At 39.5% G+C, this 13,531-nt stretch overlaps 1 protein-coding gene across 1 annotated transcript; it reads right to left on the reverse strand.

Moving 5' to 3' along the window:
* Positions 1-11,483: 11,483 nt before the first annotated feature.
* LOC139702205 (small ribosomal subunit protein uS2-like) lies at positions 11,484-12,536 on the reverse strand. Its single transcript, XM_071602720.1, has one exon. It carries the CDS (start codon positions 12,462-12,464, stop codon positions 11,577-11,579), a length of 888 nt encoding a protein of 295 aa, XP_071458821.1. The 5' UTR covers positions 12,465-12,536; the 3' UTR covers positions 11,484-11,576.
* Positions 12,537-13,531: the final 995 nt, after the last annotated feature.

Below are 13,531 nucleotides of genomic sequence, written 5' to 3' on the forward strand. Positions count from 1 at the left end.
CCGAGAAAGTACCTGCATCTCTTTTCTGGGATAGGAGTCCCATGTATGAGCAAAATGTGGCCACCTCTAACAGCCACCAGAGGCATGTAGACCTCCTCATCTTGCCCTGTGCCATTGGAAGCCCTGGGGTGGGAAGGCCCGGACTAGTCAAGAGGCCTCCTAGGGAATGGTCATCTCCATTTCTAAGCCACAGGGGACCCAATGACCAGTCAACACAGGAACAGCAAGGGGTCATCTGGTGCTTGGCTGCACCTTGTCAGCCGCTGAAATTGTTGTCATTCAATTTAACCAAACAACGTGGCCCAAACCCACTCCTGGGGCCAGATCAAGCTGGTCAGTAACTGCCCATATGGGAAGGAGCATGCGGAAGGGCTAAAATCAATGGAGGGCTGGCGAGCTTTATGGGCTTTTTATATAACTGAAACTCCCTTCAAAACTCAGGTGGCTCCTCTGGAGCTTACTCGTGAGGCTTCCTGTGGCGGCTCTGTACTCCTTTGAAATCTGCAGCAAAGCTTTGTGTGGTAGGAGTGGACACCCTCCCTCTATTGTCCCGTTTCCAATGGCCATCCATTCATGAATGGAGGAGCCAGGTGAAAGACAGCTGTTCAGGTACATCTGCTCTTCGGCCCTTCCCAGGAAGCCCTGGAGGAAAATCACAAAGAGGGTGAGGTCACTCCCTCATGGCAGCTCCTTTGCTCCTGTTATGTGTTATTGTTTGCTACCGTGTTGTTGTTCCAACTGAAAGAAACAGCTTGTTCTCCAAGATGCTGGGTTGAGTCATCTCACTCCCACACTCCTCTGGGAGGGGAGACAGTGCTTGTGGCCGGAATGCGGTTTATCTGAGGTGGAGGGGAGGGCGTGAGGCAGGTGTTTCTGTGGGTTCATTTGGAGTAGGGATGTACAATGCAAGACCAGCTCCTCACTCTGTGCCTGACACCTCTTCCTTTTATTCCTGAAGATTTTCAGCACCAAACATATCTTTGGCAACTCCATCTAAGTTTTCAGTCATTAAAATCACATGAAACAAAAGGAGCGCCCGAATTCTTATGGCCCATAGTTTCTCCAACAAATGGATGAGTGTCTGCGTGTGCTGCCGAAGAGAAAATACCTGGGAACTGCCTGGGAGTCCTGGTGATCCTTAACGCAAACCCCCAAAGTTTTTTGGTATACAGAGGTGACTGGATGCGTGTCCTTTCTCTGTCATCTTCCTGCAAGGGTAATGGGTCCAGATATTGCACCACAAGACAGTGAACACTGCCTTGGACTCAAAGCTGAGCTTTCCATTAGTATGTCCCAACATGCATTCCATACCCAAGGATGCCTCTTATCCACATCAAGTCGTAACTGGAAACTCACCCAGGCACTGGTGGCCGGACCTCGACTAGTGGGTGGGTGTGACATGGCTCCCTGATACCATTTGGCAATCATCCATGATGACTCTCTTACTCCTTTGGAAAATAAACTAGGAGGGGAAGAGCCACGGATAAGGTTGCCTTTCTTAAAGAAGGGGCCAGGCCAAGAGCCAGGACTTCTTCATGTCACATATTGTTTGATTCAAATGAAGCCCAGAAATGCAAACGAAATTGAGAATTTTCAAACACAAAGTTCATATGTGAGGCTATATAATACTTTTGTGGCAGAAAGAAGTCTTAAGTACATGATTATCAAAATAATTTTTCCCTCAAAGAAAAAAATCCCATATGTTTACATTTCATATTGATTACAAAGACCATATGTGAAATTATACGTAGAAATTGATTTAAGAAAAATCATTTATGGAAAAGAAGTTTTCATACAAGATTAATTGGATGGGCAAAAATTAACAAAATGGATTTAGGGGTTTCTAGTTGACCATGAGATTTCATCTGCTGAGAAAATTGTTACCAAACGTTTTATTAGCCAATGTGTGATTTGTAAGAAGTAGCAGAGCACCGGGGTTAAGAACATTGACCATAGCATCGGACTAACTGTGTGACCTTGGGCAAGTTACTTAATCTGTCTGTTCCTCGGTTTCCTTGTCTTAAGATAGGACTAATGGTATTAATGCCTAAGTCGTAGAACTATTAGAAGGATTAAATAAGTAAATATTTGAAAAGCCCATAAAACAATGCCTAACAAATACAAAGTGCCGCTTGAGTGTTGGCTAAGTACATAACAACGTTTTCAAGAACTTTTCACTCCAGAAATTAAGGCTAACTTAGGTAAGAGCTCTGATTGCCTGTGTGTTAAAATGTTGTTATAGGGACCTGTTCTATTTTTTTTCCCCATTGCTAGATCTGCCAACATACTCTATTTTTTAAAAAAAGATATATCAAAGACAGTAAGCAATTTTAATACAATTTTATTATTGTGACTTAAGTCATTTTTACTATAATCAAAAACAATAATAAGCAATGCCCTTACACATATTTATATTTAAAAGCTGTGTCATGTTTTCTTATGGCCCAGAACACAGTGGTGTTTTCTTTGACAATAGCAGAGGACTAAATTCATTTATTTTCTTTGTGGGTCCTGCCTCCTTCTCCTCCCCATCAGTATCTGGGAAATAAAGGAGGAGGGAGGGCCAGAGGGAGAAAAGAAGGAACAAAAAGGAAACCAAGCCATTGTTTTTCAATAAATTGGAACTACAATTGGATTAAGCCTCAGTACAAGCAGAATAATAAAGTTTCAAGTTTAAACACACCTATGGACGCTTTTAACTTAGGCTGCATCTCTGACAGCACATCCTTTTAAGACTAAATCCTCCAGTGATCTAAAGAGCCATCCAAGGAACCCCGCCTGCCAGTCTGAACCTGGGACATGGGAGGAATGAGGACACGCCAGGACTTGGGGGAAGTCTGAGCGTCAGGCATGAATCATGGGCTTGAAGGGCTCTCCTTGTCTTTTCTTCTCGTTTAAGACTTGTGTCTTGTTCAGATTTACTTTTCCGGGGAGACAGGCAGAAGCACCCCCTACCCTCATGTGTTCACTCACAAAAAAGGGTTAAGACATCTGCAGTCACAAAGTCGTGGTTCCAAAGTACACAAGACAGCAAAACTTAGGAATGTATCATGAAAGACAAATGAGATTCCATTTCTATCTTACTCTCAGCATGTGGAAATTATGATATAAAAATTCCCTCCCTAAACACAGGGTTGCTAGAATCGGGCAAGGAAAGGTTTCATTTGTGCACTCGTCTAAATAAAGGTTTCCCTGTCCAATTTCTATTTATCTCCACGTTATTTACCATCCGTTCCTCTCTCATACCTTCAGGAGGAACCCAATTTTCCTTTATACCTCTCACAAGATTGTTCCTTGCTGGTGTTGTTTGTCGTTTGGTCTTTTTGTTTGGTAAATTGCTTTTGTAAATCATATTTATAAACCGATGTTTTTAGACACACTACTCTAAGCAAAGAAAATGTATACGGAAAAAAAAAATCAAATTAGTACATGAGGACCACGAGGAACCAAGGATGTTTCAAAGAAGTGGGCACTGAGCAGAGAAAAGAGGAGAGAAAGAGTATGAATGGGGTCAGTTCCATTGTGTGAAATCTGTACTCTCAGCATTACCAGGTTGATTTCCCAAGGTTGTCACAACAACAAAGGACTATCAACTAATTGGCTGCACTGTTTTCCCAGGAAGGCAACCCTCTTTCCGCTCCCCCACCCCCACCCCTGGGGAAACCTGCCACTTCTTCCAGCCTAAGTAGAAAGCCTTGGGGTTCCTTGACTTGCTTCTGCTTCACCCCAGTCTCTGCCTCCATCATGACAGACTTTCTTCCCTGTTCCTGTCTTCACATCTTCTTGTAAAGACAAGGTCATGGTAGATTAAGAGCACAACCCTACCCCAGCATGACTGCACTTTAGCCAATGACATGCTCAATGACCCTGTTTCCAAATAAGTCACATTCTGAGGTACTGCTGGTTAGGATTTCAATATATCTTCTTGAAGGCACAATTCAACCCATAATATTTATAATAGTAATAACAACCAAGACTGTACATGCCCTACCTGTAACTATATCACACAATAAATATTACTATCCCTTATTTATGGATTGAGAAACTTCTACTTTGAGGAGGTAAGTCCTTTGTCCTACATCACAGAGCTAATAAATAAAGTCAAGGTTTGAAAACAGAATCTACAGCCCAATTGTTCACTGCAGCCTTTGACAAAAGAAGTGATTTTACCATCTACGACTTTTCAATGTGACCCCAGCTGATCCTATATGCAGGTGTTTGGTGAAGCCGAAAGGATCCCTAGCACTGTAAACCCAACAAATGCAACTATAAGAACAATAAATAGGTGGGAACACAAGGAGTATCCCCATTTCACTGCCACATTCGGGTGCAGATCTTATTCGGAACAGTCATTGGCCTATCATAGACCTACAACCCATAACCAGGCTAGCTTACCAAGATTCTCTGCCCAAATGCTCTCTAATGCCCACCTGCATGTCTTGCAAGTCAACAGGAAGTATTTCATGCTAAAAAATCCATAACTCTATTCCTCAACCCAACTGTATGGTACTTTCTAATATCCAATGTCTTTATTCTGATCATTAATAGACCAATTTCAAAATTGCATTTATCGGCTCGCCACCCATACCTATTCTTTTCATTCACTTGTTTTAGTTGAATACTTGGACTTTAATGAAAACTCTTCACTCTTGGATAAATAGAAACCCAAATGACAGGATATAAGCAGAAGTATACATTGTGTTTCTTTGCAGACGTAAATACAGTTAAAACAATATCAGGTTTTAAAAAATAAAAACAAATAATGACAGTGATATTTTTTAAAAGGTAGTCAACTTTCTAAATCTGCATCTAGAGAGTAGGTTCCTCCAAGAGGAGGGCAGGGTCATGCAGGATCAGCTGGCAGCACAGGATTCCTTGTCTCTGTGCCTTGTGGTCAAAGACAAAGGCAGGTCCACATCACCAGGCTGTTCTGTTTCCTAGCTTTGATGATCACTGGTACTGAGGATCCCAGATCTTGTGAGCATGAGCGTGCATTCAGAAATGGAGAGACTAGCCACATCTCTGATAGCTCAGACACTCAAATTTTTATCTCAAGAAACTACATGACGAAATCTCCAAAACGTTGGTTTTTGATAGTGTAAAAAATTGATAATGTCCCCAAAGTGATAGAAATGGCTTACGAGGTTCTCAGGCAACTAATGCTGTCTCCAGTGGGTGCCATCTCACCACAGCACTATCTGGGTACAAAGTTGCTGGCCAGAAACTCAGTGGGTGAGGCAGAGCCCCAGGAGGGTGAGCCCTTGGACCCCTCAGGACAGCTGTAGAGGCCCAGAGTGCCTTCTGCTGCCTCTCCCTCCAGAATGGCTGCCGGTCCTGCTCTGGCAGAATAAGCAACTCTGACACACTCTCTCCACTATCAACTCAATGCCTCCATTGTTATAGGTGCCACAAAGCTGTGTCCAAATTAAATACCTCATTTTATTAGAAGACATCAGCTTTCAGTTATTACTTTCAGAGAGTTATAGAAATACCATGCATTGCTTTGCTGAACTCAGTAGTTACTGAGCACTGACTATGCCCTAGGCAAGAAGCCAGGGCCTGGATGCACCACACTGAACAAGGTCTGTGTGATTCCATACTCCCCTTGCTCTGCCTGGGCGCACAGTCAGAAAGGGAAGGCCTACACTGAATAAATAATCAGTTATAAAGGGGCTGGGGTTGTGGCTCAGTAGTAGAGTGCTTGCTTAGCACATGTGAGGCACTGGGTTCGATTCTCAGCACCATATTAAATAAATAAATAAATAAATACAGGTATTGAGTCCATCTGCAACTAAAAAAGTATTAATAATAATCAATTATAAGGGTGATATTTGAGGAGGGGTGGGGTGCTGGGTTACAGACAGCAGAAGCCTAGTCTAGCTCTGCTGAGGAAGGTTTGGGGACATCTGCTTGGATTGACTTTCAGGGTTCACTTGAACAAAGAGTAGGAATTTGCCTGGTTGGAAGGAAAGAGTGGCTCTTGGAGGACAAAAGAGACCAAATTATTGAGTTTCCTATTAAAGGCTGGAATCTGATCCTAATAACAAAGAACTATTTCAACACCAGGTGTCAATGTCAGACACTTTCTATAGTTTCTGTTTGGGTTATTGGACTTAATATGGCTGACCTTAAGGTACATATTTTACCCTATTATTTTTTAAATAAAGCCAAAGTAATTTATTAGGTGGAATGAGTAAGTGCATAAAGAATCATTTAATAAAATTTTGGCTCTAGATTTCTAAATAATATCACCCCAAAAGTACTTTTTGAAAATCTAGCAACTTCTTATTCAAAAATTGTAAAAATGGTCTTAGTTTGAAAGAGAGCTTATAAAATCTTAGGATGAAAAGAACAAGAAAATCGAGATCTGTAGAAGCAAGTAGGAAAGTAATTCTCTTTTTCTAACCTCAAAATATTCCAAGTTGACAATAAAAAGGTTAGGGCGATAGGTACTTGTAATTTATCAGAACTTTTTAATGACCATTGGAATGACTGCTGGAATTTCTTTCTTTGGTTTAAGGTATAGAACCGGAGACACATTTGAATCAGTGTCAGATTCACACAGTCCTCGGAACCCTCATACTATACCTAAATCCTTATAAGCCTGCCTCAAAGCAAAGAGAAATAAATAATGCTAGTAATTACTCCTTACTCTCAAATGCGATTTACTTCCAATCCTTACTTTCACTATCTGTTATCTCCAGTTAGTCACCCAGCCCCCTTCTTGGTTACCTGATTCCTTTCAGGATATTGTTAGCCCTGTTTTAAGGATTCGAGAACTGAGACCCAGATTGCAAGTGAGTTATCTGAGGTCAGAAAACTACCAATGGTTGCAAGAAAGGGACACAGCCCTCAGCATCCTAACCTCACCATCTTCCAGCTGATCACATTTCTCAATATCAACACTATTGCCATGTGGGCTGGATAAGTCCTCGGCTGGGCACTGTAGTATGATTAGCAGTATCACTAGACTCTACCCACTGGATGCCAAGAGCGGCCACCCCATCCTCTAGTTGTGAAAACCAAACATGTTCTCAGACATTGATAAATGTCCCCTGGAGGACAAAATCATATTCTATGTTGAAATTCTCTAACAATGTGACTCTCTATAGTCATAGTTATGCATTCATTTATTTTTATTTCTGTGGCCTCATTTTTTAGTCATAGGCGCTTATTATCCTTTGCTCTCCTTTCCACATAAAATTAATATGTCTTTGAAGAAAATTTGGAAAAAGAAATCCATAAACATGCTCCTTTGAAGCTCTATAGGTAATCTTTTTTTTCGGGGGGAAGACGGATACTGGGGAGTAAACCCAGGGCCTCATGCATGCTAGGCTGGTGCTCTACCAGTGAGCTACATCTCTAGTCCTGTGGGTGATCTTTTAAGAAAAGGTTCAAATTTATATTCTTCCTTTCATTCTGCATTATGTTGCTGGGAACTGATATGCCATAGTATATACCACTCTGATAAAGCATATTTAAAGGTACGGCTTATTGATGTATTAAGCAGTCCTCTACAAAGCAGCTTAATAAAATGAGCACTAAAATATTTTAAAGAATCAAAAATTTGAGATTTAGACATACATACTAGTTTAGAAAGCAAATTTTAAATTATCTTCTGTGTAATTATTTAAAACTTGGTGGTTAAAACTGAAGTACCGATTATATGATACAGATTTTTATGTCAAATTCAGAAAATCTTAAAATGACAGTATTTACTATTTGAGGGATTGGTGATGGACAAAAGCAGAATTATTTTAAGAACTTTATTTTATTACTTATAATTTTGCCTAGTAGAGAGATTCTGGTTGGTAGATCTGACTCTTTTATAATTAGCACATTTGATGCTTTATGTAAAAGAGTATGACTAACGGGATTTTGCAAACTTGAAAGCAGTTTAGCCAGGCTAAGCAATCCTTTTGCAATCTTTACACTCTTAAAATGCTTAGCATTGAAATCCTTTTATTTTTCATACATAGTGCACAGATAAAGCAGCTTCTACTCATTACCATGGTACAGTTTTATGGTATTTATTGCCTCTAAGAGCAGGTGCTTTAAATCACTAACAACCTGTGCAACCTTGAGTAAATCACTTAATCTCTCTGGACCCTGTTTCTTCATTTGTTAGAGGAGAAAGTTAGAATCAATGATTGCAAAAAACACTACTTTCAACTCCAAAATTCGATAATCTAAATGGCACACTAATTTGCAATTTGTACTTCCCCCCCCATTAAAAGAGACAGGAATATACAGAAATCAAATGGAGTACTTAAAATATTAAAGAGGTAAAAAAAAAATGTGAACACTCAGTTTTCACTTCCAGCCATGATTGAATGGAGCAGGTGGTATGGGGTGAGCCCACCTACATTAAACCACCACAAAACTGGACAAATACTAAAGACATTGAAAAACAGGCAATGCAAGATGATAGTCCTTGACAGTTGGATAATTCACAAGGGGAGCTCCAGAATCCCTTTGCTGGAGGACTACTTCCCATCCATGGTACAAAGAGGCAGATTTTAAGATAAGCATAGTGGCCCAGAGAAGAAGGGAGTCAGAGATCAGAGACTAGAGCCACTAGGATGGCTGAAATGTTCCAGACAGGGCATCAGAGCAGATGAAAATGGGCCCAGTCAGCTCCAAAAGTATAGGGCCAAGGTCACACTGTGAAACTACATAAGGTTTCCAAAAGAGCAGTTGCTATATAGGTTAAGAGAGTAACAGACTCGCTATAAGTTAAGCAGTTCTGGGAAGGTTTAATCATCTACCCAAGCTGAGTATAGAAATCTCTTTAACATCCTATGTCATATGGTATCCAGACAAGAAAGCAAAAGGCCCGTACCATGAAATAAAGAGCAATATTCTACAGCAAGTCCCACTTGCAATCACTTCATAGTAGGATAAAACCAAGTTTAGAAAATACCCTCAGAGGGGAGAATTCCACCTTACAAAACGGTCTTGAGAAGCACCGTGGACTCTTTAAAATCAACTCTCAACAAAAAATGAAGCAAGCTTAGCCGATAAAGGATGGTCAGCCAATAATTGAAATTACTATCAGATCAAAATCATCATTCTCAGAAGAAGCAAACCGAATCCAATATCATAGACAGCAGTGTCCAGAATATAACAAAACTACTAGACATTCAAAGACACAGGGAAACGTGATTCAATGTGAAGAAAGTAAAAGTACTCAGTAGAACTAAACATGCCATGACCCAGCTATTTAACTGATGATGTATTGAGGTAGCTGTTATAAATATGTTCAAAGAACTAAAATAAATATATTCAGACAAGAAAAATATGGTCTTAATGAGTGAACAGATAAGAAATCTTACTGGGGAAAGAGATGCAATAAATAAGAAATAAATTGATGGTGAACACATAAAATGGCACAATCACTTTGGAAAACCCTTTACTAGTTTTTTAAAAATTAAAGAAAAAATGGAGTTCTACTCAATCATTAAAAAAAGAAAGAAAGAAAGAAATTATTGACACCTTTAACAATTTGGTTGATTATCCAGAGGATTATGTTGAGTGAAAAAAGTCAATCCCCAAATGTTACATACTGGATGATCCAACTTATGTAATAATCTTAAAGTGATGAAATTATAAAAATTGAAAAAAGATTGGTTATTGTCAAGGGTTTAGAATTGGGGCCAAGCAGGAAAGAGAATGGTGGATGCCACTGTAGAGGAGAAATATGAAGGATCATTGGGGCGAGAAGCTGGACTATATTTTGACTGCAATTAATGCCCATATTTTGAATCTAATACTGGACTATCATCTTGAAAGATGTTACCATCAGGGAAAACAGGATAAAGAGTCCATTAAATCTCGGCGTTATTTCTTCAAATTGAGTACAAATTTATAATTATCTCAAAACATGATGGTTATTAAAGTATTAAAAATGCATCTACCTTACAGCCCAGAGAATCCATTCCTGTGTTTGTCTGAAGAACTTAAAATACATGTCTACACAAAGTCGTATAGTGGATGGTTTGTAGCAGTATTCATAATATTGAAGAACTAGAAACTAGAAATGCTATGAATTCATTTAATACATAGAATACACGATAGAATAAAAAACTGTGAGATGTTCCTGCAACAGACAACTATTGAGCAGTTAAAAATAAAAGTGAAACAATGCAACATGAAGTAACATGAATGTATCTCAAAACCAATAGATTGACAGAAAGAATCTAGCCATACCACAAATCCATGGTGCATGATTCCATTCCATTCATAAAATATTCTAGGACAATATAAAGTAACTTTGAAGAACAAAGTTGTAGGACTCATACTTCCTCAATTGTAAAACTAACTTTGAAAGTTTCAGTAATTAAAACAATACAGTACTATCATAAGCTTAGACATAGGCACCAATAGAACAGGATAGAGAATCCAGAAATAACCACCAATGGTTGATTGATTTTCTCCAAAAGTATAAAAACCATTCTGTGCAGAAGCACCTTCGATACATGTGCTGGAAATTCTGGATATCTACCTACAAAAGACTGAGGGTGCAACTTTAATTTACTCCATATATAATATTTAACTTAAAGTGAATGAAAGACCAAAGTTTGACAGCAAATTGAAGTGAAATTTATTATTATAATTCATCAGATGCCCTTATATCCTTTTCTATGGTAATATATTTTCTTTCATTAATGAGTATTATAATTTGTGCTCTCTTTCTGGTTTATCTAGTTTATGAATCTTCCAAAGAGCTAACTTTTGGATTCATTAATTTTCTGTTTGCATGTCTATTTCCTATTTTACTGATTTTGTTATTACCTATCTAATTTCTTTGCTTGCACTTACTTTTGTTGTTTTTCTAGTTGAACTAGATAAATTTCCTCAAAAGCACAATTTACACAAAACCAAGTCCAGAAGAAATAAAAAATATGACTAGCTCCATATCTAATAATAAAATCGATACCCAAATACTTCACCAAAAAAAAAATTCAAGTACAAATTCTTTTCCTAGTGAAATCATTGTGTATTTGAGGAAGAAATTTTGCCAAATTTATACAAATTATTACAGAAAATAAAGGAGTATAATCATATCCCAATTCATGTGTGTGTGTGTGTGTGTGTGTGTGTGTGGTGCTGGGGATTGAACCCAGGGCCTGTGCATGCAAGCCAAGGACTCTTCAAACTGAGATATATCTAGCCCCCAACTCATTTTATAGGACATCACAACCTGAGAAAAACCTCATAAAAATATAAGCATCAGAATATTTAAGCTAATACTACTCATTAATAGAAATAAAGATGTTACTAGAAGTACTAAGAAATAGGACAGAGCAACAACAACAACAAAAAGGATATTATTTAATGGCAGAAATACAGCATTGGTTTAATCAGTTATATAATTGGTTTAATCAGTATATAATACCATCCCAGATTAAAGGACAGATACCCATGTTTGTGTCAATATTTGCAGGAAAAAAATCATTTCAACAACTCAATATCTTTTTTTTTTTTTTTTTAGAAATTGGTTATTTATTCTCCGTAAATTGGTGCTTATTCTCCTTATTTCCACCTTGCTTATTAATGTGTGACTGCAGAACAACTCAAGACCACTCGGTTGTTGTTCCTACCCACTCAGTGGCCTGAGCAGTGGGAGCTGCAGACCAGTCTTCAGTGGCTGGCTGGGCACTCCAGTCTTCAGTAGGGAACTGCTGGATAGGCACAGAGGGCACCTGCACACCTTCAGACCAGTCTGCAACCTCAGGTTGAGTAGCAGTGAACTCAGGAGCTGGAGCAGTCCATTCACCCTGAAATTCCTCCTTGGTCACAGCCTTTTCAGCAGCAGCCTGCTCTTCCTTTTCAATCTCTTCAGGATCTCTGTAGAAGTATAGATCAGGCATAACCTCCCATGGGTGCTCACGGGAAATGGTGCCACGCATGCGCAGAACTTCTCGGGCCAGCATCCACCACATCAGACCCACAGAATGAGCTCCCTTGTTGTTGCATGGAATGGCAATGTCCACATATCGCAGAGGAGAGTCTGTGTTACACAAAGCAATGGTAGGCAGATTGACATAGGATGCTTCTGTAAGAGGCTGGTGGTCAGCCCTGGGATCAGTAACCACCAGAAGACGTGGCTCCCGGAAAGCTGCCTGGATCTGGTTAGTGAAGGTTCCAGGAGTGAAGCGGCCAGCAATAGGGGTGGCTCCAGTGGCAGCAGCAAACTTCAGCACAGCCCGCTGGCCAGTATTCCTAGAGGATATGACACTGACATCAGCAGGGTTTTCAATGGCAACAATGGCACGAGCTGCCAGCAGAAGCTTCTCCCAGGTCCTCTTCAGATTTATGATGTAGATGCCATCGCTTTTCCTTTTGTAGATATACTGTTCCATCTGGAAATCAAGGTTGGTGCCACCTAAGTGGGTTCCTGTTGCAAGGAATTTGAGGACATCCTCCTCCTTCATTTGCAGGACATCAAGGGCTCCGGACATTGTGACAGTTTCCCTTTAAAGTTACGACGGGAATCAAGAACAACGCCGTATGGATCCCTCCCTGGGTAGCGCGGAAAGAACTCAATATCTTTTCATGAAAAAAATGCATCAAACAGGGAATAAAAGAAATTTCCTCTACCTGACAAAGTTGCGTATAGAAAACAGACACTACAGCGAATACAATTAATGTTGGTGAAAGATTCAACTGTCTTTCTAAATGTCAAGAAAAGATGTCCAGTCTACCACTTCTGTTCAAAACTGTATTGGCATTCTGGCCAGGCAATAAGGCAAGAGAAAGACATAAAATCAAATAGGCAGGGAAACAATAAGCAAAACTAAAAGACCTAACAAGAATAATTGCAGAGGAGGAAAAGTTTATTTGGGGGCTCACAGTTTCAGAAGTCTCAGTCCATAGACAGCTGGTTCCATTCCTCGGGGCTCAAGGTGAAGCAGAACATCATGGCAGAGTGGGGTGGAGGGAAGAACTCACATGATGATCAGGAAGCAGAGACTCCACTAGCCAGATACAAAATATATATCCCAAAGGCCCCACCTCCTCCAGCCACACCTTGCCCGCCTTCTGTTTCCACCCCATTCAGTTAATCCTATCAGGGGATTAATTCACTGATTGGGTTAAGGACCTCACAACCCAACCATTTGTCCTCTAAACCTCTTGCACTGTCTCACACATGAGCTTTTGGGAGACACATCACATTCAAACCATAACAACATTCAAAAATCAATTTGAAAGTTAGATTATTAATATAACATCATATATTAATATAATATGTTGGCACCAGAAACAAAATCCTTAGAAATGAGTTCAACAAAAGATGCAAAGACATGTTCTCTGAAAAATAATACTGATGAGATAAATTAAAAGAAACCTAAATAAGTGGAGATATATGCCCTTTTCATGGATCAGAATATTCAATATTAAAATATAAAGTTTTTGCATACTGACCAACACAGTCAAAGTATTCTCAATTGGTCTCATCATTCTCATTTTTAGAAATTGACAAGTTGATTCTAAAATTCACTCAGGAATGTTAAATTTGTACAAAATA

This window comes from Marmota flaviventris, chromosome 16 (genome assembly GCF_047511675.1).
Source record: "Marmota flaviventris isolate mMarFla1 chromosome 16, mMarFla1.hap1, whole genome shotgun sequence".
Taxonomy (NCBI): domain Eukaryota; kingdom Metazoa; phylum Chordata; class Mammalia; order Rodentia; family Sciuridae; genus Marmota; species Marmota flaviventris.